This window comes from Acromyrmex echinatior, chromosome 2 (genome assembly GCF_024713525.1).
Source record: "Acromyrmex echinatior isolate Ae372 chromosome 2, ASM2471352v2, whole genome shotgun sequence".
NCBI lineage: Eukaryota > Metazoa > Arthropoda > Insecta > Hymenoptera > Formicidae > Acromyrmex > Acromyrmex echinatior.
In genome coordinates this window covers 8,548,227-8,575,603 of record NC_141853.1, presented here as the reverse complement: position 1 = coordinate 8,575,603, position 27,377 = coordinate 8,548,227, and the positions used below count along the sequence as shown (strand labels likewise).

At 37.5% G+C, this 27,377-nt stretch overlaps 1 protein-coding gene and 2 long non-coding RNA genes across 15 annotated transcripts; 2 read left to right on the top strand and 1 right to left on the bottom strand.

Moving 5' to 3' along the window:
• Positions 1 to 550: 550 nt before the first annotated feature.
• TpnT (troponin T, skeletal muscle) lies at positions 551 to 16,396 on the top strand. Of its 13 annotated transcripts, XM_087402949.1 has the most exons (16): positions 719 to 964; positions 4,404 to 4,449; positions 6,075 to 6,087; positions 6,559 to 6,575; positions 7,333 to 7,353; positions 8,709 to 8,726; positions 11,431 to 11,461; positions 11,807 to 11,911; positions 11,988 to 12,084; positions 12,158 to 12,194; positions 13,178 to 13,283; positions 13,353 to 13,571; positions 13,912 to 14,004; positions 14,086 to 14,166; positions 15,247 to 15,325; positions 15,704 to 16,396. In XM_087402949.1, exons 2-16 carry the CDS (start codon positions 4,424 to 4,426, stop codon positions 15,940 to 15,942), a joined length of 1,182 nt encoding a protein of 393 aa, XP_087259075.1. In that variant the 5' UTR covers positions 719 to 964; positions 4,404 to 4,423; the 3' UTR covers positions 15,943 to 16,396. The 13 variants fall into 13 exon arrangements, with proteins under 13 accessions (XP_087259069.1, XP_011063902.1, XP_011063903.1 ...); XM_087402948.1 differs by lacking the exons at positions 6,075 to 6,087; positions 6,559 to 6,575 and adding an exon at positions 14,481 to 14,559 and having other exon boundaries at positions 720 to 964; positions 15,704 to 15,896; XM_087402943.1 differs by lacking the exons at positions 719 to 964; positions 6,075 to 6,087; positions 6,559 to 6,575 and adding an exon at positions 551 to 690.
• LOC147910449 (uncharacterized) lies at positions 16,275 to 19,115 on the bottom strand. The gene is made up of 2 exons (XR_015544123.1): positions 18,594 to 19,115; positions 16,275 to 18,257 (listed from the first exon to the last, which is right to left on the bottom strand). It is a non-coding gene; the product is annotated as an uncharacterized LOC147910449 (long non-coding RNA).
• A 2,586-nt stretch (positions 19,116 to 21,701) lies between these two features.
• Positions 21,702 to 25,331, top strand: LOC147910448 (uncharacterized). The gene is made up of 2 exons (XR_015544120.1): positions 21,702 to 24,267; positions 24,998 to 25,331. It is a non-coding gene; the product is annotated as an uncharacterized LOC147910448 (long non-coding RNA).
• The last annotated feature ends 2,046 nt before the right edge of the window (positions 25,332 to 27,377 follow it).

The window sequence follows — 27,377 nt, the reverse complement described above, 5'->3', positions numbered from 1 at the left end:
AAAAAAACTCTAACGAATCATTTACCATAAATCGATCCTACTACAGAGATTACATTTTCTACAAATTATATTAAAAATTAAAGTATTGTAATAGTAAATATATTAGAACTAATAAATTGCAATTACTTGTGCAATCATATGCGTAGCGAAGAGAAATAGAGAAGAGATAAACCTCGAGCTAATTTTCGATGCACCATTTTCATTTTAAAAGCTTCTCTTGGTAATCGAGCAGATTTTTAGCTGATCTGACGGGACTCGCGAACCAGCCGGTTCATCATTGTCAACAACCATCGGAAAGTGGGGGCGTGACATCGTGACAGGCCTACTTTGGAGCAATCGTCCGTCGAATCCGTCCGGCGGAAGAGAGCCCGGAGTCGCCGCTGCAGGAGCTGAGTTGGAAGCGCAGCGTGCGACTTGCCGGCGAAAGACACGAAAATAGTATCAACCAAGATCGTATCACTCCCGGTAGTCCGCGTGTGTGTACGCGCGGACCATCGTTTCTATTAATAGAACAAAAGGGAGTGTGAAAGAGAGAAAGAAGGGCAAGAGAAGAAATGAGAGGCTCTAAAGCGGAGCGGGCACGACGCCCGGAGTCCCGCTGATGTCCGACCGTGATGACTTCGCGGACCTCAGAGCGGCTCAGGCTGTCGCGGACTCCACATTCCACCGGGACAAGCTCCTCCTGTGCGTGTGCGTGACTCTCTCTCTCTCTCTCTCTCTCTCTCTCTCTCTCTCTCTCTCTTTCTCTTTCTCTCTCTCTCCCTCTCTCTCTTTCTCTCGCGTCCTCCCGCGGAGTGTGCGGGACCCTTTCTTTCTTTTCTCCCTCGCGGTTTCACCCAGCTGGGTCACCCCCGTGAAAAACCCATCTACACGCACGCATATACGTCTCCACGTACACGCGCTCGCGCACGCACACACACGCGCGCGCAAGCACTCATCCACACGCATTGACACCACCCCGAGTGTAAGTTCAACATTTTTTCATTCTGTATTTGATAGTCTCGATTTTTTTCTCTCTTTTTTTTTCCCTTCTCTTTCTTTTTTTTTCCTTTTTCTTCTTTCATCATCTCTGTCGAACGGCGCACCCCTTCGCTTTTTCTTATTAATCTTCATTCTGGAGGAACATTCGCGATGAACCGCGCGTCTACGTTTCTTCCTGCGGTGTGATTGCTGTGAATGTGAAAACGACGTTGTACGACACGAAATAATTGACTCGAGAAATCTTTCTAGCGGAAATTCGCCTTCGCATCAGCAATGTTTATATTGCCGAGAAATTCGCGATTGCTCACAGCGAAATCACTTGGCAAATGTTTTAGCAGAGTTTCGAGGACTCAAAGGAGAATCAATAGACTACGTGGAATTACTCGATAAAAGGATCTTTCATTTTTAATGCTAGGAAACTTTTGAAATGAATAGTGAACGGTATTCTTCAGCAGCAGATCGCTCGGTTAGTGGAAATCTTGTGAACACGAAGCGCGACTCTATCTAGGGTAACTGTCCCTATTAATGTGCCTTTTAGCCAATTTGCTTATTACTGAATTAATTAATAAATATTGTAGCTTCAATTTTATCTGCTTGCAATCAATATCGGTTTTTCAACTACTTCTTTTTCTTATAATATTTTTTTTAATCTAAAAAATGTTAATACTTTATAATGCTTTTGATAAAAATAGAAAACACGTTTTTATCCCTATTAGTGAGTCCTCTAAGCGGCGATGGCCCTATTAATGTGTCCCCTTTATTATATTAATTTGTGTGCCTATCCACATTTGACTCACTTTAGCATATAGTTACTAAAACAGATAATAAATTTAAACTAATTATTCATGTTAATATTACATAAATCATTATTTCAATATATTTATTTCAAAGTACACTCATAACACGTTCTCGGCTTCAATACAAGGCATATTAATAGGGACAAGCTTAAAATCTTACAATACATATTATGGATTCACATAAATTCTTCATATCTTTCGAAAAATATTTAAAATACTTTAATACTAAAAAAATAAAATATTATCTTCGGTATCGTACGCATCAATAATTTAACTTAACAAAAAAAAATATTTTTTCTTATTTATTTGTGCTAGTTTTCTTTATGACTTATCGAAATACAAAAGCACACTAATAGGAACAGGCACAGTAATTGGGAAAGTTACCCTACTCATTCAGTGCAAAGAATTGAGCACATCAGTAGAAAATTTTTGAACTTCGTTGCGGCAGACGTGCAAGTGAATGATTACGTGGAAAAAGTTAATTGATGTAAGATCGCGTGGTGCTTTTGTTATTTTGCTTGGTATCTTTTACGACGTAAATTAATGATCTCAGCAACTTTATCTGCGGATTCATCGTGTGATCCGAGAGAACCTTCTTGAATTCTATTTCTTTATATCTTCATTTTCTTTCTTTATCTTATTTTTTCAATAATATTTTTGTTATTATTACGTATTTCGCATTATTGAAGTTCCGAGTTGAAATCGTGTTTAAAAAAGAGTTCATAAAATCGCAAAATTTATGATATATCAGACGATAGTGTAGATAAAAGACGGATGTTACTTTTCGTCGATTGAGAATAAACAGTTTCATATTGTGAATTCGATCTATTTTAGATCGCGACAAAGAATGGCGAGTTAAATTAAGTTGCAGAATCGTGAACGCAAATCGTTCCACAGCATATTTATCCGACAGACATCCTGGAACGTTCTTAAAGCAGTGATCAGATTACAGATTGAGCTTGAAATTGAATTGAATTTAACCAATCAGAAGAAAGAAAGTTTAAGAAAGAAATCTTGAGTTTAGTGAACTTTACTTTTTGATTAGTTAGATTTTAATCGAATTTAATTCTCAATCTCAAGCTTTAATCTAATTACGATTTAAGACGTAGAATGTCTGTAGGATGTCTCCAAAACGTTCCTTAAAGATCCGTGTTGTATAGAAATATTCCGATACGAAAATCCGACGATACGATATATCGCGAATGTTTTTGCGAAGAAGGTTGCTCTTTCTAGCAAAAGACAGTATACAAAGTCATGATCCGACTAGAGACTGAGATTGAGTTTGGGTTGGAATTTAATCAAATAGAAGGAAGAAAGCCAATCTCAAGTTTAGTAAACTTTGTTTTGATTGGTTAAATTCCAATTCCATCTCAATCTCTATGGTCTGATCACAGTTTGACACAAGGCTTTTTCCAGTAAGAACACAATACAACACAGTGAATCGTTTCGTCCTTGTTTAACGTTGGCAAACAACAAGAATGTTCATTGTATCCATCTGTGTCTCTCGCCGGAAAGCAACCCACGTTCCGCTTCCCCAACGATTCCATATAGACGTAGGTAACGTAGGTTGTCTAGTGTTACGAACTCTACGAATTTCGACGTTCCCCGTCCACGTAAAGAAACGGCAGGAGAAACGATGAGGAAAGGCGAGCGGAACGAGGGAACGAGCATGTTGTACCACTAAAATTAGAGCGACATGGCAGAGAAGGGGACGGCTCCTTATAGAGCTTGAGCGCGATGCCGGAGCTTGCGACCAGGGTTAGCAAACTGGCATTTTCTCTTTCTCGCCTCGAAGTATCGGATTACTTCGGGAACGTCGGTGCGCGCCGTTCGGCCCATTCAGCTTCGGCTTTCCTCCGGGTACCCCTTTTCCACGCAAGGTTCGACCAAGCGCAAGCATTTTTCTACATCACCCCTCGTGCCTCTTTCTCCGGGTGCCCCCTGCCACCCTTGTTGCCTTCCTCTCTCGTCCTCTGGTCCTTCCGACCTCTTCTTCTTCCACGTAATCTGTAACCGGTGAGATTTCCAATTTTCTATCCTTCGATCCTCATTATTTTTTTAATCTGTCGCAATGTTAACAAGTGATCTGATTGAGATCGTTCACGTGGAATTGATCGTGACGTGCTTATCGTCGAGATGATATCGGTACCAAGTTACACGCATAGTTGAGTTATAAGAACTGTGATACAGTTACGAGAGCCGTGTTAAACGTCACCCAGATTTCACTTTACGACGATTTTATTCAAGAATTGTTATAAGTGTTATGCTACGCGATGAGAGTGCTTTCCATTTGGTGACATAAGTCAACACAAGTGTCGTTCTATCTATGTTATTCACTGAATGTCAAGAAAGATAGAAGAACTACTTATGTTGACTTGTGTCGCTAAATGAAAAGCACCCATAATCCGAATGACGCAAATCTTTCCTCGCGAGGATCGCGTAATGTGTCGCAACTTCCATCGACCAGTGTGATCTAATTAGCGATTCTTAACGATATATGTGAAAACATATATCATTTTTTTAATCACTGTCTACGGTTTAAAAATCTTTCTCTCTTTCTTTCTCTCTTTCGCCGTTGACTTTGCAAATCAATCTGGTATTCAACGTCTCGTTTTTGTGTTGCAGCGCTTTAAACAGCCGCCAACATGTCTGACGACGAGGAACAATACTCGTAAGTAGCCCATCGATCATAACTCGAGCCAACATCGATTGATATAAATTATCATCCATGCATTGTTCGCGTTCGCGGTTCTCAATAGTTTATTTTGAAACTGATGCAATTTTAGAACGTTATTATTACGAATTCCGACGAGGGCGTAAAAAATTCACGCGCTTGCTATTAAAAGACTCCGCCTATTCTTTTTTCTTTCTTTATTTCTGTAGAAAATAGATTTGCACAATTTTCAAAATAAACGATCTTTAAAATACCCAACATGAAATATTTCATTGTAAAATTTGAAATATTTCAGAAATTTTTCACGAGGATTTTCATTTCTGAAATATAAACATGTTCAGGAAATCAGAGTTTTTGAAATTTTTGATCTTACAATTCAAAAATATTTTGATAAAGTACAGGGTCCGGCAAAATGATCTCTCACATTTTTAAATTATTAAAGATTAAAATGTGGGAGATCATTTTGCCGGACCCTGTATTTTAATGCAATATTTTAAAACGTTTTTACAAATTTTTACAAAATATTTTTGAAATCTTTTATTAAAATGTTTTTAAAAAATGATTTCACATAAATATATCATGATATATGAGTACGTGATATCGCCGCTCTCCGAGATGATGAGTAGCTCTCATAATGCGAGAGAGAAGTTCCGTGATATATGCCAGTAATTTCCAGACATGAAAAATAGGATCTTTGCTGAAATCGAAGCGATAGACAAAAATCGTGACACGTTCGCTGATCGTTGATCACGTTTTCGTACGAATCAAAAGTCCGCAGCAAAGTTTAAAGTTCGTCCACGTAAGGTTGAACATCGCCCATGATCTGTGACCTCGTCGTGTTTAACGTTTCACATGTTCGTCTAATTTTGCCGTTTCGATGTCCGTCCCTGCGTGCGTCACGTTCCAATCGCACCTACGCACGAACCTCTTAATAAGCACTCAAAGCGAAACTCGAACATTTCAGCCGACTTTTAATTGTCACTCGATGACGTGCTTGCATAATAATTATTATTTTTTAAACGCTTTTTCTCTTACATTGCCGCTTCAAACTTTTTCTAGAACAATGTAATTATACATATTTTCTCGTTAAATTATATAATTTGATTGTTACTCTATAAGTTGTTATAGAAAATTCACTCTCAGATCACAATAAAGGAAAAACAAAATAAAATTCGGTAAATCATTTTTCTCGCGTCTACACTGAAAAAAATATTAAATTTTAGTAAATATTTGTTTGAATAATAAATATTCTAAGTAAATATTTACATAGAAACCATTAATTTAATTTAACTATTATTTATTTTTTAACAAATATTTATTTACTGTAATTAAATATTTCTTTACTTTGTAAAGAAATGTGTACTCAAATTTATTGTTAAATTTATGTTTTACAAAGTAAAGTATAATACGTAATACCGACGGTAATTAATCTACGCGAGAGGAAAAAAAGCAAGAGCTTTAAGCAACCTTGAAAAAAGCCTGAAAAACCCCTAACTCTTAAAAGCGATGCCCTCGTGAATTTTCCTGCTCACCCCATTTATCACCCCATTCAAACGCCCCGATAGCCCACATTGTGTTCCGCCTTGACTAAACTAGACTTTTTTCCGTTTTGTCTTTTACAGCAGCGAGGAGGAAGTCGAGGAAGTGTAAGTGTTCACTTTCGTTACATGTTTTCCCAATTAAATGTTTCCTTATTTTTCTAACGTACGACTTGTCTCGTTTTCTCATTTCAGGAAGTAAGTTTCAGAGGCTTGTAACGAGCGCTGTAGCTACTGCGAAGACGCGATCGCGGCGAAAATGTCCGTTTCGATCTCGCGATAAAAAGTTTTTCATAGTTTGTTTCCAGTCAAGAGTTCAAAGCGCAGATAGATTTGATTTTTTTTCTCTCTTTCTTTTACGAAATACACACAGAAAAATATCATTCTATCTATTATAATATAAAAAAAGTTATTACTCAATTTACTTTCTTTCTTTTAAGTGACGGTTATCTTTAACCAAAAATATTTTCTTGAAAATAAAATATACTCATTAATTTTAGAAAAATTCATTATTATTCATGTATCAAAACAAGAATTTATTTTTTTTTTTTTTTAGAATATTTTAAAGTTGATCGAAGAAACTTTGTATAAAATTGACGACTTTTTTTAATAAGTAAATCGAATTTATTTTAATTTAATAATCTTGATTGAAGTATTAAACTTATTAGAATATATTTTGAATTTAATGCTAGTAATAAATTTATGAGATTTGCGGATGTATGTACTGTATGAACGTATAAATTATTTGAAACAAGCAATTATTATTTGCGCATAGTATGTATTTTTTTCTGTGTGTACGCGTATTTGTAAGACGTAGCGTTTCACGTTTATGTGCGGAATTGAGCGATTTATCGAGCAAGATTTATACAAATCCGAAAAGCAAGACCGGAGCTGCTCTTTCTCTTCATCTCTGTTTCCTGACAACGTCGTTATATCGTCTGTCGATGCTCCTCTTTCGTAAAATTAGAACGTCAAGTTAGATTAAAACTAACGAACGCGCAACGGAAAACGCACGATGAATCGATAGTGAGAGGAGCGTAAATGAAGAATAATCGTTTTCCGAAGCCTCGTTTTGCGCTGCGCAATACGCCAGATTTCTCTTTCCGATTGTGATTTATGAACTCCGTCTTCTTCTTTCTTTTTTTTGTTTATTCACTCCCTGTCTCTCTCTCTCTCTCTCTGTCTGTGTGTATCTCCACATACAACACACAAAACCAACCAACCAATCAACCAACCAACCAACCAACCAACCAATCAACCAATCAATACCAATCGTCACTCGTCATCGACCGATCGGCTAATCGACCCGCGCGGTATGATACAAAAAATGTCAAAATCGAAGGCAGCCGGAGAAGAAGACCGAGTAAGTTTTGCACACGACAAATATGAACGTCTCTCTCTATCTCTCTTTTTTTTTTTTTACGGCCAATACATGATGTACATTCACGCGCTGTTGTCAGTGTCGTTTCTTTTTTTTTTATTCCCCGCTGTCTAATCGCTGTCTTGTCTTGTTGTCTCGGTGTAGTCTTTAATTGTTCGTCCATTCTCTGTTTTATACTCTCTCTTTACTCTGTTTTCATAATCTCACACGCGTTGTGCCGCCGCAGTCGTTTACTTTTGCATAGCGAATTTTTTTGTAGCGATACACTTGCTGGCTCTCTCTCTCTCTCTCTCTCTCTATCTATCTATCTATCTTTCTATCTATCTATTTGTCTATCTCTTCCCTTTTTCCTCCGTATTTCTATCACCCTGTTTTTCTCTTTCTTTATTTTTTTTCTCTCGTCAAATTGTTACACATGAAAGAAGAGCTGCAAAACACTTCTATCGGTTTTGTTTGCGCCAACACATGAAAGACACTTTTCAGTGTGACGTTCTCTTTTTTTATGTAACATTGTCTCAAAAAGAATCAACGCTGATGTATCCACCTCCTGCACCTCTCTGTTTCTATTTCAACTTTTAAAGTACTATACTGCCGGTGTATTCGCTGTCTTCTCAACATCTGTCTTGTGTCGCTATTCTGCGTCGATGGATTAAACAAAACAAAACAAAACAAAACAAAACCAAACAAAACAAAAAATAAACAGCAATGCTATCGTGCTTTTTTATGTATACAGATGTACACGCACATTACACGTACATATATCTCACGTATGACATACAAGCCGTCGAGACTATTCAGCATTTTGATAGGATTACCAAGAATGCAGTGTTGCAAAATTATACACATTTTACACCCCGCACTTTTATTCCACGCCTCATCTTTGTCCTCGTCGTGTCTGTCAACAATATCTGTCGCCTTAATATCAGCCTCTGTTATCCGCATTATGGCAAATGGGCAACGAAACGTTTCTTTTTCTTTTTTTTTTGCAAAAGCGCTACGAGATCTCCGTTGAAGAGAAAATAACGACGAGCCGCTTAATAATTGAAAGCAAGCGATGCATACCGATCACTCGCTCGCAATATAAGTGTCGGAACAACCAATGATCTCTGCAATAAACGTGCAAATCAATCATAATCCGCGTGATCGAGCGGTCGGTTCGGATTTAATTTGCACGAAAAAAAAAAAATATATATATATATGAAAAGAAAGGAAAGCGCAAGTTGGAGATGAGCGCGATACCGATTTTTATAATTTACGTGCAGCTTTGTGCAGTCCTACGTAAGCGACGACCAATCACACGACCTTATTAATGAATCTGTACTTTCTTTTTTTTATAGGGGTAGGGCGTCCCAAAAGTAAGTTGAATATATCGAGGTGTTTACACGTCAATAATATATCTTTCCTGTTCTTCGGCCGCTCTCTCACATCCCCTCTCCTCCGCCCATTGGTTTTTCCGACGTCGATTAAATTCGATAAAAACCTTTAAAATCTTAGTCTCTTTGAGAGAGACAATATCTTTTTCTTCAATTTTCTGAAAGCAAAAAGAATTAATTTTTTTACTGACATAGTTTTGCGATAAATCGAGTGGAAGATCGGTAAAAGATATTTATAAGTTTTCGTCTCAACTCAAGAAACGTATAAAATCAAAATGATTTTTTCTTGACTTTATTTTGAAACTTAACGTCAATAAACAGTCCAATTTTGTAACAAAAATTGATTATTCCGACTTTCATACAAAATACAGTCATTTTTTCACATTTTCTTAACTTGATGTGTTCCCTGGAAGAGGAACGCGTGGAAGAGTAACACGTTCCTTTGAGAACTTATAAAACGCAATTTATCAATTTTCCACCTGATTTATCTTAAATCACGCGATTCAACAAATCTTTGCTTCCCTTTACTTCAGAAACCGAGAAATATGAATGATAAAATTGGCGATTGAAACTGACTGACGTCGGCAAAAACCCTCAGATTTTTCGTCGCGGCAGGAATGAGATCGCGGGAAACCGGCTTCGACGTTTAACATTACAATCGTGTTGCGGCGCGTTGTAGATTGTTGCAGATTTGCCAATTTCTATCTATATCGCTGGGGAAGATTTTGTTTACAGATACGGGATGGATAACGCGATCGTTGGCCTGTGTAGTGCGACTGCGAATAATAATAGGATATATTTACCGCATGCCGGTGGTACGTACATCGCGTTCGTGAATATTCCATCGCGATTGCATAACGCTAACGCGCGACGACACTTGAGCTCCGTTTGGGAGCCCGCCAGGCGTTTCATAAATATATGCACAATAACGTAACACGGTTTATTCTGAGACCGACGTCTGCTCAAAATGTACCACGCCCCGGCGCCGACGTGATCTTATTAACAGCCGGCCGTTCGATACATAATGCAGCATCCGCGGTGCTACATATTTATGCACAATCTTCGAACTCGCGAAATTGCCAAATAAAATTTTATAAGGAACCATGCATATAGCCAGAAGTGTATTTGAAATTTGAACATTAAGATTTATCATCGTGTGAAATTAAAATTGCATAAATTAAAATCTGATCGTAGTTTTATTTTTCATTCGTTTTAATTTTTGTCCCGCGAATCTCGAAAACTCAAACGCCTTAAATGTCGCGAATCTTGCGAGAAAATCATGTTACAAAAGTCAAATTGTAACTTACAACGCAAAAGTACGACGCTCTGGATTTCAATCCTGTCGATGACGTCTAATCGCTCGTTATCAGTGTTCGAGGTTCCTCTCCCCTTATGTTCTCCTCATACTTTATAATCTTTATATCTCTTTCGCACCCCCGCGTGTTTTACGTTTTGTCTCTCTGATTAATAATGAATTAACGAGTTGTACATAATCACGTCTTGTTTCGAGTTACGTCAAAGCGATGTGTCACACGTCCTTCTATCTCAAGGCTCGTTATTTTGTCCGATCCCCCATATTAATTTATATTGACTTTTGCGCCATAATTCATCGACTCGCAAGCAAGCAATAATTGCAATACCCCCGCCCGCAGATCCCATGAATAAACAATTCTTACATTCCGATGACATCTTTTATGATGTAAATTATAAAAAAGAAAGACAAAATGTATGACAAAAACAACAAATTTTACTAGAACCTTACCTTTTAAAATAAAGCCGAAGGAGAGCCGAAGTCTAATAACGATTGCGGCATCCTACCCTTTTCTTCGAGTGTCCTTCAAGACACAAACATCTCCATGAATTCCTACAGATTGATCTCCAGTTCAGTTTGAAAAATCAAACGAATTTATGTTAAATCTATTTAAAAACAATTCTGAGCCTGCGATGCTCAATATTGTATCATCTCCTAAAGCGTATCACGCTCGACACGCTATTATTATCTCCGACAGCTCTTTCAATCATTTACGAATTCATAATCCTTACGACCGAATAACTCAACCAAGACAGTCATCTCAAGTAGAACCCAGAAATCATAATAAAAATTGTCAAGTACACCATCGTGACCTTATTTATCTGTTACAAGTTCATTTTTAAGTACCAAATAACGTCACGATGATGTTCTATTACGACTTTATTACGATTCTGTGTTCTACCTGGGATGAAATATTCCTCGCTACTCTCATTAATGCCTTCTCCCCTGATTCGCTGCGGTGCGCACTTTGATTTCTTCTTTCTATAATTCTATATGCTTGCACATTGTCGCCTTTACTATTTGCCTCTTTCTTTTTCTTTCCTCTTGTCTTTTATTTTCTTTCTTTCACAAGTCGCCTCTGCTCCCTCCCTCTGTCCCGCTCTATTTTTTCTCTCTGTCTTTCTGTTTATCCGTCCGTGCATATATCTGTCTGTCTGTTCCGCCCATGTGTTGTCTGTGTGTGTATACGTGCGACGAGCGGCATTGAATAATATGCACTACGGGAGAGAATGGATGGAGTTGTAATAAAGTAGTGAAGATATGGACGTGAGAATCGCGTATGGAGTTCTGGGGGATCTCGCGAGATCTTCCAGAGAGCGAGCTCAACCGTGATTTAAAGAGAGTTACTTTTGTTTTCACTCCGGCCTCCTTCAGGGAATCTGGCGAGAATCCTGAGTTTATGAAGGTGAGTGTTGGTGCTCGTAAATAACAATCGTGCGAATGCCCAAAACTTTTCGCGCTTTTAGCACTTTCTAACACTAGTAAAAGGATCTTTTGCGGAAAAGCGGAATGTAATATTGAATATTGGTGAAAACTATCATTCCAGCAAGAAATGACCGACAATCAGATATTGAATCAATGTTGAATTGATGGAGAAATTATTGTATCGATTTGACATCAATTTAACGAGTCACGTCTCACTTAGTTCTGTCTATCAATCGCATTGGAGGGTATATTGAGCACTGGCACGATCGTTACAAGAAACACAATCAAATACGCATTACGGGCTAATCTGTAATTAAAAATTCAGAGGCAAGAACAGAAAAGAAGCGACCTCGACGAACAGCTCAAAGAATACATTGCGGAATGGCGAAAACAGAGAGCCAAGGAGGAGGAGGAGTTGAAGAAATTAAAGGTACGATCTGTCCTTATTTGTACTTGATATCTTCTTGTTTAATATTTTATTTGATTTAAAAAATATACTGTTTTAGGAGAAGCAAGCCAAGCGCAAGGTCACCCGTGCAGACGAGGAGAAGAGATTGGCTCAGAAGAAGAAGGAGGAGGAGGAACGTCGCCAACGTGAAATCGGTAAATGCATTTACGTCTATCTCTATTTTCTTCTTTAAATAGAATTTAATACAATTTTTTAAACTTTTTTCAGAGGAGAAAAAACAACGTGACATCGAAGAGAAGAGGAGGTAGGTGTTTATACAATTATTGGCCTGTATTCAGAATATGGTTTCATCGATAAATGCGCGCTTTTATTTTTAAAATTTTATAGTGTATGTAACGTAAATTATGTCCTAAATACGCGTTAACATATAATAGTTATAAGCACGTTATGGATACGAATCATAATGGTCGATATATAATGGTCGTAATTTATTTTTATTTGAAAATTGTCTGAAGAGAATAATGCCTTAAATAATGTCTAAGTAATGTCTACGTAATGCCTATTAAAATGCTAATACTGTGTGATACTGTGTGTGAACAGTTTACTACAGTCTTAAGAGACTTCATTCAAAACGGTCTTTAAATAAGAACCGACTATGAATACCGGCTAATATCTCTCATAATGAATGCAAGATTTCTAAACGAGTATATTATTTTATGCATAACAAATTTTGTCACATCAATATCGATTGCTTTTTAAACAGTTGAATCTTCAGTTTTAGATTAAAACAAGAAATTAATTAAATAGAGTAAATAAAAAGAATTTCTTTGATACAAAATATTGATGAAAGAAAGAATTAATCGATTGTCGATGTGTAGACATTAATATGTCGCAGTTACGTGACAATCGCAGGAATGTCAAATTATTTATATCATTAATGAACACAAAAATGCTGTATGATATTCTTTGCCATCGTTAGTGAATTTATTTATTCTATGTAACATCTTTGCGATCATTAACGATGTAAGTAATTTGACTTTACTGTTGTATAATCGTTTCAATGTAAATATTCTATGCATGCCAATTAGGATTCTAATTTGGTCTTTCTCCATCTTTATCAAAATGTAGATTATTTGAAATCGAAAAAATTATCAATTATATTCGTACACATAAGTTGTTTCAAAGAAGTTTAATTGATTAAACTTGTAAATATATATTTATTAAATTTTTTTACATGTACATATTTGCGCGTTATTTTTATTTTCTACATTTATTTGCATATATTAGGCGCCTGGAAGAATCGGAAAAGAAGCGACAGGCTATGATGCAAGCGATGAAAGACCAGAGCAAAGCAAAGGGTCCAAACTTTACCATCACTAAGAAAGATCTTTCGGTGAGTGTTCTTTTTATTATCAGCAGCTATTGGATGTTCTATAACTAGGATTCTCTTATGTGAATTTAGGGTAATCTTACGTCGGCTCAACTTGAACGTAACAAGACAAAAGAACAGCTTGAGGAGGAGAAGAAAATTTCCCTTAGCATTCGCATCAAGCCGTTGGAAATCGAAGGTCTGTCGATTGACAAGCTTCGTGGCAAGGCTACCGAATTGTGGGAGGCCATAGTCAAACTTGAAACCGAAAAGTACGATTTGGAGGAGCGACAAAAGCGTCAGGACTACGATGTGAGTTTTTACAATTTTATAAGTACTGAATTATTTCGCCTTATTTGAACAATATAAATTTATTCTTCGTATTCTTAATAAAATTTGAATTGTTATTATATAAAACATTTTACAAGTAAAAGATTGCATAAGGATGGATTTATTTATATGCGCGCATAATAATTTTATACCATTGGGTCTAATAAAAATAAAAAAAAAAGAAAAAAAAGCAAAAAAATACGAAAAATATACATTGACTGTTTCCGCTTGGGAAATAAGTTGCTCGGACGCGGGTTTAATTATAGTCTAAGTTGTTTTGTAGCCGTATTGATAAATCGATATTACCCTTTTTTTATCGTAGCTTAAAGAGCTGAAGGAACGTCAGAAGCAACAACTGAGGCACAAAGCCTTGAAAAAGGGTCTCGATCCCGAGGCTTTAACTGGCAAATATCCCGTACGTAACGTCTATCATATCAGAAAATGAAAGTGGCAAAGTGGGAAGTATCATCGTATTAATGAAATCGCTTATTCACAGCCGAAAATCCAAGTCGCCTCCAAGTACGAACGTCGCGTCGATACCAGGTCTTACGATGACAAGAAGAAACTTTTTGAGGGTGTAAGTATACTTCAAAATTTATTCGACACATGAAAATCTATTATATAATTTCGATGATCCCTACTCTCAAAATACGAGGTCAAACCCAGAATTATCTCACTTTGCGACATGTTCACGTGAAGTTTTTACATTCAAATACACGTGCTCTATCAGATATGAAGATACTATAATATATATACACATATACATAAAAGTAGGAATTCGTTTCCGTTACATAATTAATAAATAAATTATAAGACATTGTAGGAATAAACTTAACATAAACATATGTATAAAGCTAGCGATTAGTGAGCATATTGTCGATTGAATCACAGGGCTATGACACGCTCTTAGCGGAGACCAGCGAGAAAACGTGGAAACAGAAAACAGAACAATTTATGAAGCGCAACAAAAGTGAGTTCAACCGTGATCTCTCTATCACTGTATCCACCTCCCCTTGCTTGTCTTGCTGATTGTAATCTCCAAAATCTCACGGATGACCGTGTTTCTAATTTATGTACTTGTTCCTTGTTCTCGTTGACTAAACGGTCGAAATGGCTGCCAGCCAAGTTATTGCTGTGTTCGTGTTGTCTCAATGGTGTACATAAAAGCACGGCAAACCGTATTTGTGGCTCACACACCGATGGCGATTTTCTTCACGTGCACTGCCCAAGAGAGATGCGACAGCAGTCATCAATCACGAAAATAATCTCGCTCTTAATAACTGTGTCGGCGTCTGCAAATTTGTTTCATGTCACTTCACGTTCTGAAATCACAACTTCCTCGATATTTTTTTCCCCTGAACAGTTAAGGATGGATGTTTGATTTATCCTTATTCTACGCGCAAAATCCGAGAATCCATTCTTCGAATGTCAGAAACGAGCGTCGAAGATCGTAGATCCAGACTAGAAGACACGATCATGAAAATAGATGACCTTTGTGACGTTAATTCTGTCGATCGTGATTGTCAGCCCTAACTTCGCCACGGGAAGATTTGTACAACCCAGAGAAAGCAACAGTACGGAGAGAGAGGGTTTTCCCAGGCGATCCTGATGTGTGAAAGTAACCCCTAGCATGCCATTCTGTCCGTTGATGTTTCAGGGTCTGACCGAACAGCAGAAGGAGATCATCGAGAAGATGTGGGCCCAACAAAAGGAGCAGTTTATGGGTCGTCAGAAGAGTACGTATGAAATTCGCTTTCGAAGCTTCGAGCCGGCACCGGAATTAAGAACTTTAAAAGAGCTTCCGGTGCTCCTCGAAATGTCGAAGTACACAACAAACGTACAATTATAGGGAAAAATTCAAGAAAACTTTTATTTTCCCCTTATTATATCATACATATAATAATGATCGACTTGATTATAATTCAAAAATTAGTAGAAATTTATTTCCGAAGCAATAAAACGTTTTTACTTTAATTTCGAATATCCATTGAAAATTTCTCCGCACTTGTCATTATTTAATCTCGAAGAATTATAATCCAATATACATTTAGCGTATTCGCGTATTTCTTCTCCGAATTGTGCAAAATTAATCCGTCACTTTGCATGAATAATAGCGAAATTACCTAAGTGGTTCGGTGAGAGACCAGGCAAGAAGGTTGGTGATCCCGAATCACCGGAGGGCGAGGAAGACGTGAAGGCCGCCGTCGACGATGATCTCGAGCCACAATTCGACGAAGAAGAGGAGGAGGAGGTGAAGGAAGAGGAGGAGGAGGTTGAAGAGGAGGAAGAGGAGGAGGAGGAAGAGGAGGAAGAGGAGGAGGAGGAAGAAGAGGAGGAGGAAGAGGAGGAATAAATCTTCTGGCTGCTTCGGTGCACCTTTATGGATGTTAAGGAATAAAGGATGTAAAGGCGTATCTCAAAAATTTCAAGAAATGATCGTTGCACAGTCTCGTTAACACTTTTCGAACAAAGATCGAAGCGTAGTCAGTGGCCAAGTCGGTAGAAATGCCTACAACGTTGACGTTTTCCATCTACTTCCGGTAACCGTCGGGCTCCTCCTCGAGATTCAAAGTGGACGAGATGAACGACGGATGCTACTTCTGTAGTAAAAACCATTTTACTATTGTCACTTGTACGGCTGCTACTGCTACTCTACTATTATCTATTATTAAACTACTACTACTCTTATTGTTACTATTGCTACTACTACTACTTCTCTACTATTATTACTATTATTATTATTATTATTATACTGTACAAACACAGGCACACAAATTATTAAAATAAAATGATTTATCATATAAAAATCCGTCGTTCTCTGAAATGTTTATTTTCTTAAGTTCGCACACGTGCCATCTTCTACAATATCATCTCCTACAGTATTTTTAAAAGAAGAAAAATATATTAAATGTTAAAAGCATTTATTAAAAAAAGAAACATTGATTTGATTATGTAATATGCTTGAAGTTAAAGTATTTTCCCCTGTATCAGTTTATATCTTTTCCTCTAACTAGAATGTTCGATCTCAAAGTATGAAGCGAAATATTCTATATATAAATATTCTATATACATTACGCTATACACACATATACACATAGACGCTTTCCGATAGGTCTTATCGTAAAATTGATACGTTGTCCTTGGCTATACGGAAGCGCTGACTTGCTTGCGGTTTTACTTATCGAGACAAGATACAGGAGCATTTTGCCGACACGTATTAAATATGTTGGCGATAAAGCATACACTTATGTCACGGTTTTCAATATAAAGAAGTTTTCAGAGTGAGATAAGTATTCTATCGCAAATTCTACCGAATATTCTTATATACCGAATTTGATTGGACACACTTAGTACCCATTAAAGCCATATTGAAGTAAATAAAAATATGTTTAATCCAGCATCAAGTTACATGTACTTAGTATAATTTCCCGCTCAACAATATAACTGTAGTATAACATATGTGTTATGTACTAAGGATATATATTACATGTAACTTTGTGTTTTCTGAAAATAGAAATACATATAAACCGACGGGTTAAACCGCGAAATTTTCAACACTAGCTGTTAGGTAAAGTATGTGTTTTGTAATTCGAAATAGTTGTAGTTCACCTTTACTTAGTTCAAATTAAATCAATATACATAACTTTTTAGTATGCACTATTGCGTTCGACCAAATTCTTTATTAGTAATTAATCCGAGTTGTACTGAAATGTTAATGATAACAATGTCGCAAAACGTAAGTGTTTTTTCATCATTTGATATGATACGGCGTCTGCAATGAGATTTTAAGGTGTAAAACTTAAGCTTGAGTTTCACAAGAAATTGACCAATCATGATCGAATATGAGAAAAATAATCAACTATATGATTGATCACAATTTCATTGTAGACGCTGCTTAATGTAAGTTTAAAATTTGATTTGAAACCCCAGCTTACCACATTTGTGTTACACCATCGAAATGAAATGATGAATTTCACTATTCATAAACTTTCAACAAACCGTACGCAAACAGTAGATAAAATTGATTCCAATTATTATTGATTAGATAAATTATATTATTTGGCAGCAACTTTGGCGAGAAATTCGACATATATTTGAAAAATTTAGATTTCAAATACATCATTTTATGAGTTTTCAATTTTTAAATGCAATTATAATTAAAAATCACAAGTCGAGTTTAGGTCCCTCCATTGCTGCGTACCTTCGTGACAAATGGTTCGAAAAGTTGCTCGTCCCGTCGAACTAAGAGATTCACGTAAGCGAAGGAAATAGTCCCTCGGAAATAGCGACGACTCGCGAAGGAGCCAAAGCGCGAATGCCAGAAAAAAAAGATACGTCATCGGAAATAGAGTCTTGTGCCCGTCGACGACTTCAGGAGTGCACCGCGAGCTGGACGAGGAATGGACGTTGCGGCGACGATCCACCGCGATTAGAATTGCAAGCGGCTTCGTGGATGAGAACAATGGTGGCACGGTGGAACGAGGACGAGACGAGGAGAGTGACGCGATTAGTGATAGAGCCGATCCGTCTGTCCTGGCCCGGTGATTAATTGCTCATTCATCCGGCGTTGCTAAGACCATTCAAGTAGCGGCAGCGGAGGGACTAAGCGACAATTCTCTTAAGGAAATATTCAGTCGTCATGTAATATTAACGATTCGAGAGGTTTTTCTGGAAAAGAGGCAAAAGACGATAAAAGAGCTAGCAGCAAAAAACAAATAATTGCGACGGTTTAAAAGAAAAAACAAATTAAAATCTTTCAAAAGGCAGAACAAATCGAAAAAAATAATGATCTTTTTTTAAGAACGAGATAGATACTTGATCGATGCATATATTTGCATCTTTCCTCAATTTCGGTTTTAGATTGCAAAAAAGGTGTCTGTTTTTTTTATTCCTATAAAAATGCATTAAACCGTAATAGAAACAACTATTTTTTTCGCTTTTGATAAATGTCAAATGTATATTTATCTCATTTTAAGTTTTAAAAATGTATACCATTTCACAGACCTATAATTATTGTGAGCATGTCGTTTAAGCCTATTCTACAATGTGCTCTTTGTTTCTTGCTTCTTGTTTCTTTGCTTTTTTTCTCCTTTGCAATCGTGTTATCGACAAATGTATTTCTTGCTACGTGTTTCTTGGTTCTTTCGAAGTTCGGTAACTTTTATCTCGAGCGACATAAAACAAAAAAACTAGATAAGAAGCAAAAAGACAAGATGTAAAAAATAGCAGAAAGCAAGAAACAAGGAAACAAAATGCACATTGTAGAATAACCATTAGCATTCCCTCCTGCAGTCGAAGTTGTTCGAGCTATCTCGAGGGGCGCTCGAGTCCATCGCTAGCACCCAACATATCGTCATTTCCTTCTGGCTTGATCGCCGTCCTCTTCCTTCTTCTGGTCCCTCTTTCCACGTCCGTTACACTTGGTCGCGAGCCTCTGGTCGTCTCGGTCGCAACTATTTATAATGGGAAGTCGCCGAGTGAGTCCTCCTCGGGATCTCCGTCGTGGTCCTACGTCTGGAAACCGGTCCTCCTTGAATATACAAGCAGTATCATCCGAAAGCATTTGTTTGTGTTTTATCAAATTTCACGGTTACTCGATCACAGGTCGAGATATAACGGGTCGGTCAACCTTCAGCTCAGCGTTGCGTCGCGTAGCGTTTCGTCAAAGTAGTGTTAACTGAAAGAGTCATTGCTCATCGCGGCAAGCGTCGTCGTTGGTACTAACAAATGGTGCTGTCAAGAGTTTTTATTCCGAAGTTTTTCCTGGAGAACGGTCCTTCGAGATCCCGTTAGATCGAACTGATCGGGATAACGAGGTGGACGATAGTCGTTCCGACGTTCCACTTGAATACGTTTTTCGTCCTTTTCCGAGTACACCTTGACTTCATTCTGAGAAGAAATCATTGTCGAGTATCGGCAATACACTTGTTTGAATTGAAATGTACTGTGGTCTCCTGAAGTTCATTAAAAAAAAAAAAAAAATTTCAGATTACCGGTCAAACCAGTCGCGAATCTCGCTCGTGGAATATTTTAAGTTCCGAATATTAGAATATTAATTATTATATTATAGATAAGTTCAAAGTATTAAAATAAAATAAATCTAAATTCGATCACTCAAAATAATAAAAGTTATTAATAGAAGTTAAGTTTAATAAAAAAAAAATAATAATAATAATAAATAAAGATGTGAAGGCTATATTCAACGCTGGTAAATTTGATATCGTGATTTCAAATGGTAAATTTATTATAATCTCTGATCATTCATAATTCATTAAATTTTGGCCACATTCCTCAGAAAAAGCAGCTTTACAATTATTGCGAAATTCTTTAACATATGATTGGTTCACGTATATTTAGATTCAATGAGGAATTAAAGACAAGATCATATTAAAAAATTTCACAACATCGCAAAGCTGCTTTTTTTTTTTTTGCTGAACGCAGCTATTTGATTTCCAACGAAACCGAGTTATCGCCAAGTGTCAACGCAAATACTCGTTAATCAATGCGAGTGCGAGCATGATTGCCAGCTCGAAATAAAATGCGAGGGTGAATTGGTGTGAGTGATCGGCGCACGTGTGTATTCACCTGATGATCGTTACGGACGATCGGATTGCCGGTCGCCGTTTGATCAAGTTCGTCACGTCGTGCGTCGCGCGACTATGCAAGTGTTCGTAACTGACGGTCGCGTTTTCGCGAGAACGTATCGCTTGTCGTGAATCGCTTCTCATTGATCGTGAAACGGTGGAAGTTACGTCCTTCATTTATGCGACGATGATTACGAAGACGGGAAACGGAGGAACGTCGGCGTGCTGATCGCAGCCCGCCGCTAAGAGAGCCGCTTTTTCAATGAGGTAAGCGACAATCGACCTCGTTTCTTGGGTCGATACATCGGGATCGGCCTACTCGAAGTGCTGAAACGCGCCTGAATTGAGACGCGCGGAAATGTAATGATAAATATAGTAATAAATATGATCGTAACGAAACTTGGCACATACATTTCTCCGTTTGCAAGTGAGTTGCAAAAAACAAGAGTTACAGAACACAGATATACAATATCCAGAAAATTAAAGACACTAAAAGATATGATGTTAAATCTGTAGCAATATTTTCTAGAGTGTAGGGTGAAATTAATGCATTGATAGATACGTAAATGCATACAAATCGAAATGATAGATACGTAAATACAAATCGAATATTGATTATTGCAATACATATTTTTTCCTCACAAAGAAAACAAGATTAAATAAAAGTTTTTCATCTCAGCTTAACGTCCTGATCCTATCGCTTTAATTAGAACAATATTTTAGCGTTATCTATGACTTTTTAAACTAAATAATAAATAGAGAAAAAACGATATTGTAGCACTTAACAATGTAGCCTCGAAACCTTGCTCGAAATTAATTTTTAAATGAATTTTAAAACCGATTAATACTTGTTTAAATTCTGATCCACCTAATATAATAGAATTGGATTAAATTGATATAATGTATCGTATTTTTTAGAATAATATATATTAAAAATAATTAAACCATCGATTAATACCTATTCGAATTCTGATCCACTTAATACGACAGAATTCGATTAAATTGATACAATGTATTGAGATGAGCAGTGTAATCGAATATTTCCAAAAATAATGTATATTAAAAGTAATTATAATGTATATTAAAAATAATTAAATCCTTCGTAAACTACATTCAGATTTTTTCGCTTGTTTGTTTTTTCACCATCATTATTTTTCATCGCACATACGCGTGACGTTAATATATACACGTACAGATAAGCGGTAATGCTATTATAGTATTATAGAAAATAGAATTGAGACTTTGCAAGTTTTCAGAAGCCATAATAAGCTCCGACGACATCCCGAGTTATTTCACGTAAGTTAGTCATGAGAAATCGTATGATGGAATCGCAGGATTCGATCGAGTAACGTTTCTCTGTCGTTTTGCTGACAGAGAATACATTGAGGAAAGTTTCTCGTCGTTCTTTCGTTTAATTTCCGGAGTTTCGTAATTGGATTTATTCGCGAAGATATGGCGGAAGAGGAGGAGGAGAGTAAACAGGAACCAGAGAAGGAGGATGACAGGATCGAAGAAGGGTAAAGATAGCGAATGTTTCACCACGTAATTTATTTTTTTATACGTAAAAATGACACATTCGTTTCGGCACATCAACTATTCTAAATAAAATAAGCGTATATGGAAGGAATAGGCAAGGAGATTATATATTACTACTTCACATAATCCTTTAAATCGTGACAAAGATATATCCGAGTTTCCAAGTAGTTTCCGTAGTTATAAATAACTTTCTTTACGGATACGTTTTTATTGATTTAAAGACGGTGGGTCTCGTTCTTCTTCTTTAAGCGAGCTCCTGGCGGAATAATTTTTTGCTCAAGATATAATGAACGTTCCCTTTAAGTGAAGGTAACAGAGACGAGTATTGAAAACGTGACTCCAAAAAGAGCTGGTTCTCCTTCGTTCTGTCAATTAAATGATTCGCCTCTTGCAATATATTATTGCTTCATTTTGCTTACAGCAGAATCACGCGAATGAAAAACTAGTTATTACTCACTTCGCATTTATACAGCATCATTCATTAACGCCGATCTCAGCAATACAGTTCCATTGCTGACGGAAACGCGATAAGATTCACAACTTTGCTTTAAGAGACCTGAAGTCATAAATCGAAAGAGACTAAGTGACAATAATTTTTGTCTTTAAACTGTTTTTGCACAGTCTTTAACCGTAAAAGCCATGGCACACAAACTTAGGCAATAAAACGTAAACGAATTGACTAATCAGAGTAGAGTCCATAAAGCCGTAACGTAAGCAGTAGCCAATTCAACATGTTGATTTTCTTACTGCTTACTGTCTTAAATTTTTTGCGTGCCATGGCCTTTAGACTTAAGCGAATTGAGCAAAATCCAATTCTTACGACCTTAAGGCTGCCGCAGACAGCCTTGCAAAATTTCTTTAACAGTATCTTAAGACGTGAATTTAAGCTGATCAGCCAATCAGGATACTGCTTTAGATCTACGTATTCTAATAGAAATAGAAATAGCAGTAAATTTAACCATAAGGCGAGTTTCAACCGGAAATGCACCTTATTGCGAGGTTATAGATAAGTTTACTGTTATTTCCGTTAGATTACGTAGACCTAAAGGAATATCCTGATTGGCTCATCGGCTTAAGTTTACGTCTTACGGTCACTGTTGCGGAATGTTGTGTGCGGCAACCCTAACAGCTTAGAGCTTACGATTTACGGTCTCTTAAAGCAAGATTGTGGACAATGCAAAAACTTGTTGAAACCGGAAAAATGACAAAGGTTAGCAACTTAATATTCTATATGTAACATATAATTTATTCCTCCCCTTCCTCCCCTCTCCAACCGAGTCTGATTCATAAATAATAAACTCACAATAAAATAAATGTACGCATTACGAGCAGATCTCGGCTTGTAATGCGTGAGCGGGATTGTAGCTCTCTCTCTTACTGTCTGTCTTACTGTCATCGCCGTAGAAGGACAAACGTGGCAAAACGCGAAGAAGGCGAAACAGACGGAGCCTAACAATAAGCCAGCCACCTCTGTAATCTGCTCTCAATTGTTTTCGGACGCGGACGCACGTTTCGTATTGCGCGAGTAAAGTTCAAGTGCAGTTACCGAGTGTATTTTCGTATACGAGAACACCGCTATGAAATGCGATAATTAAGCCAGAATAGGCATGTCGCAAGACAATACGTTTGAATAATCGGCAGTTAGCTCGAAGGAAGAGGAAAATATTTATTTAATGTGTCATACTCTGAAAGATATCGCAATGTTTCGCGTGGAGGTATCGAGAGAAAATCAATTTTTTACATAATTCTATTTTGGTCAATATTTTAATATTTCAACAATAGTTTTTTTTTTCTGCAATCGACAATTGATTTTCTGCAAAATTTCAAGAAATCATCGTTGACGTCAATAGATTATTAATAACGATTTTATTATATTTCTTTAAATTAAAATTTCGAAGAAATTTGCTTACGAGACTAAAGAACTTTAAATCTATTTTAACATGAAAATCATGTTTTTCCAGAAAGAATTCATTGAAACGTTTTAAAGTTATTAAAGACTCAATGAGATTTGGAAGTATCTTCTTTTCATTGCATTTTCTCGTTGTTCGCGTTTCGTAATATTTAATTGTGAGAATGATCTTGAATGATGTTAGAACTGTTATTAAACGTGATACGTCTTACGAAACCGACAGTACGCTTTTATTGCGGTTGAATATCGGAATCGAGTATTGCGCTTCATAACGCATAACTTGACCACAATTAATTAGGAGGTAATTTGTTGGACGTTATTTCGTTCAGAAATTAAACGAGTGACATCATCAATGGCTGATAGCAGGTGTTTGTGAGTGACAGGTTGGTGCTACACAGAAAAAGTACAGGCGTACCAGGTGTTATTACATAGAAATGACATAATTCGCGGTTACGAAAGATTAGCGGGAGTAAGAGTGCGGGAAACGGCGATTGTGTTGCAATTATTCTTGCGTTTTTTTTCCCTTCCTTTCTTTGTATCAGTCGCGTGTTTCGAGGTGGAAACCGATCACGAGAATGAACTGGCAGAGGTGCGCGTTGTGTTGCTTGATATCGAAACCGTCTGGCGAGGTGATTACAATAAAAATCACGTGAGTTTCTGGTCCATATATGAATTCGTGTTGACATTCTTTCATGATTAGATTAAGCTAGAACAATTATTTTTGTTGCGATGAATTATCTCGTAATTAGTTACTAGCGATTGCGCGATTGTGATTGGCGATTGACGATTATTTTCTTCAACAAGTTGAAGAAAAGAAATTAATGAATGCTTTGCTTTTTTCTGATTTAGTTAAAAAGTAATCGCAAATTGCTAATCACAATCGTGCAATCACTAGTGTGATTACGCGATTGTACTTCTATAATCCGGAAATTATGTTCTCCTCGTTTTATGAAACTCGAGGTCATTACGTGATCAGGACTTGTTAAACATTTATAAATATAGCTTATTGCAAGACACTAAAAATCCCTCATTAAACTCTACACCTAACTTTAACTTGAAACGTTGAGAGCCTCTTAGAAGATATTAAATTCCGCTTGTTATACAGAAATTCGCCTTTTTTTTTTAGCTTAGAAGAAAAAAAAAAGGCTTACAACTTATAAAGCCGTGACATACTATTGTATATAGAATATATAATACTCCACAAGTCACGTTTCACGCGAAATATAATAATACCTTCAATAGATTTTGTTTGATCGTTTCCATCTGGAAATGTTAAAAATAATTCAACCAAGTAGAATTCATTTTAATTAATATCCGAGCCTTAACTTTACACCACCGAATCTATATGCTGTATATAATGAATACACAATCACATACAGATAAGCGAATAACGTATTGCCCGAAGAATCACACTTCGAACTAATAAACAACTTCGGATGATCCGGCTACAAATCCCTTTACACTGAGGTGTCGATCCGTGCCGGTCGGTTCCTTAACGGAAGCGTATCGAAGGTGAGACGGTTAAGAAACGGCTAAAAGATCTCGTAGACGTTACGCTCCACGTGTGCTGATCGTATACCACCATCTGGGCGTTTCTCGTGTGCATTGTAGGTTGCTCGAGTTGGCCCCGAAGCTAGGACACCGGGTGCATTTCGCGGAGGGCACGAACTTAAGATGCCGCGAAGATCCTATACCGTCCGATTCGGAGATAAGGTCAGCAGTTATCTAACTACGGAACTTGAACAGCGATCTCTCTCTTTTTGGACGAAAGATTACTCGGTTATATTTGTAGAAGAAAAAAAAGAAAAAAGAAAAAAAAATGATTCAGTCCGATTTTTTTTTTAACAAGATTAGCGCGCGATCTTAATGTCTTTTGATAGATATTGATAGATATTTTAATTCCTCGATAACACCGGAATTGTTATCGACTCAACTGTTACGATGCTTTTAATTTGCAACCTACATAGCACTAACGTCTTCTCGGTAGATTCTTTAAGGTCATGTTACTGATCACGCGTTATGGTTGCAACTCAGCGTGAATTCACCGTAAACATGAGAATTTAATGCAGCGGTGATTTTCGGACTGATATTTGCAAACGTCGGAGAGAAAGAGAAGCGTTCGGTAGAGTGAATGTAAATTTTGCTTTATGACGTTTACTTTACGGTAGTTTATTTTATAAAAGCTATACGAGATGAAAATGATATTTGGATTTTTTTTTAGATCAAAAGAAAAGAAAGAGAGAAAGAAAGAAAATAGAGAGAGAGAGAGAGAAAAAGATTCAAACTATATCTACAAATCCCATTAAATACGTATTTTCGACTGAACAAACAAAATGTTATGAAACATGATATTCGAATATCTCAAATATCTGAATAATACAAACGCCATTAACACTGCTCGATGACTGTCGGTCTCGTGTAAAATATCCCTCTCTCTCTCTCATTTTTTTATCGTATGAACCCCGATTCCTGACCAATACGCTTTATATTATTGCGCGCAGGTCGTGACACCTCTCTGAGAGGTAATCCGTTGCGAAGGGCGCATGAGCGGAGCACGACCAGGGGGTGTACGGGGGAGGATGGTGGGTGCACACGTACAACCGCCCGCGTTCTCTCTCACCCCTTTCGACATCGGTCATCGACGAGCCTGGACGAGCTTGCGTTAGTCCGACCGGCAATCTCGCCGCGCCGCGTCGTGTCGCGTCTCCGTTGCTATCGTCTCGTCGTAAAATCGGTATCACCGTACGTTTTTCTCGCGGGTCGCAAAAGAACGACGACCCGCGTGGAGAGAGGACACCCTTCCGAAATGCGCGGGTTTCGAAAAGAAACCCCGCGAGCAAAGGACGAAAATTTTCGAGTGATAGGATTCCGTCGTTGAATTCATCTCTTGCGCGACGACGCGACGCGTTTGGCTCGTAGACGGTGCGTAGGTGTTTCTTACCCGAAAGATATTGCGTTTGAGAGAGAAAGGGGAAGACGAGGAAGAGATAGGAAGAAAGAAAGAGAAAGAACGAATCTTGAGGGTGGTGAGAGAGTGAAGCGGTGCGCGAGTTTCCGTGGAATGTATTCTATCATTGATCGAGTTTATGGATCGACCGACGACGTGGCGAAGGTCGTTCGAAAGAACGAGCCTCGTTGGTGAATATTCGTCGATTGTCTCTTGGCACCGAACGATCGTCCGTTCTCAAGAAATTTTAACCTTTGTTACAATTGACATTCGACAGATTGTCGATATGTTCAACGATGAGCGCGAAATCTTGAAGACGTTCAAGTCAACTGGAACATATCTCTTGAGGATGACAATGAGGATCAATCGATCTCCGGTCTCATCGGAATCATCTTGGCTCGATTTTGCCTCGTGCCGCGACAGTAGTGCACACGACCTCGACGACCCCGATTATCACGCGTCACTGTGAAAATAAATTCCGGTACTGGAAAACGATCGATGATGCCAGTCACTCAAGAGGAGAGAACCGCGCTGTGAGGGGCGGTAGTGAGGAAAGAAAAAGGGAGATAGGAAGGTAAAGACAGAAACATTGAGACAAAGGAGAGGAGGAGAGAGGAAAAGAGAGAGAGAGAGAGGGGAGGGGGAGGGTGATTGAGTGCGAAGGTAGATGCGAGGGTTGACAAACGCAGAAAACAAAGCAGATGACGGATGAAAATTTGCCCACTTCGATTAATCACCGTCAAGTTTGTCAGAATTGTGTTCTCGCTCTGAATATAACGAGATATTTTTCATGGAATTCACGTGTCGCTGAT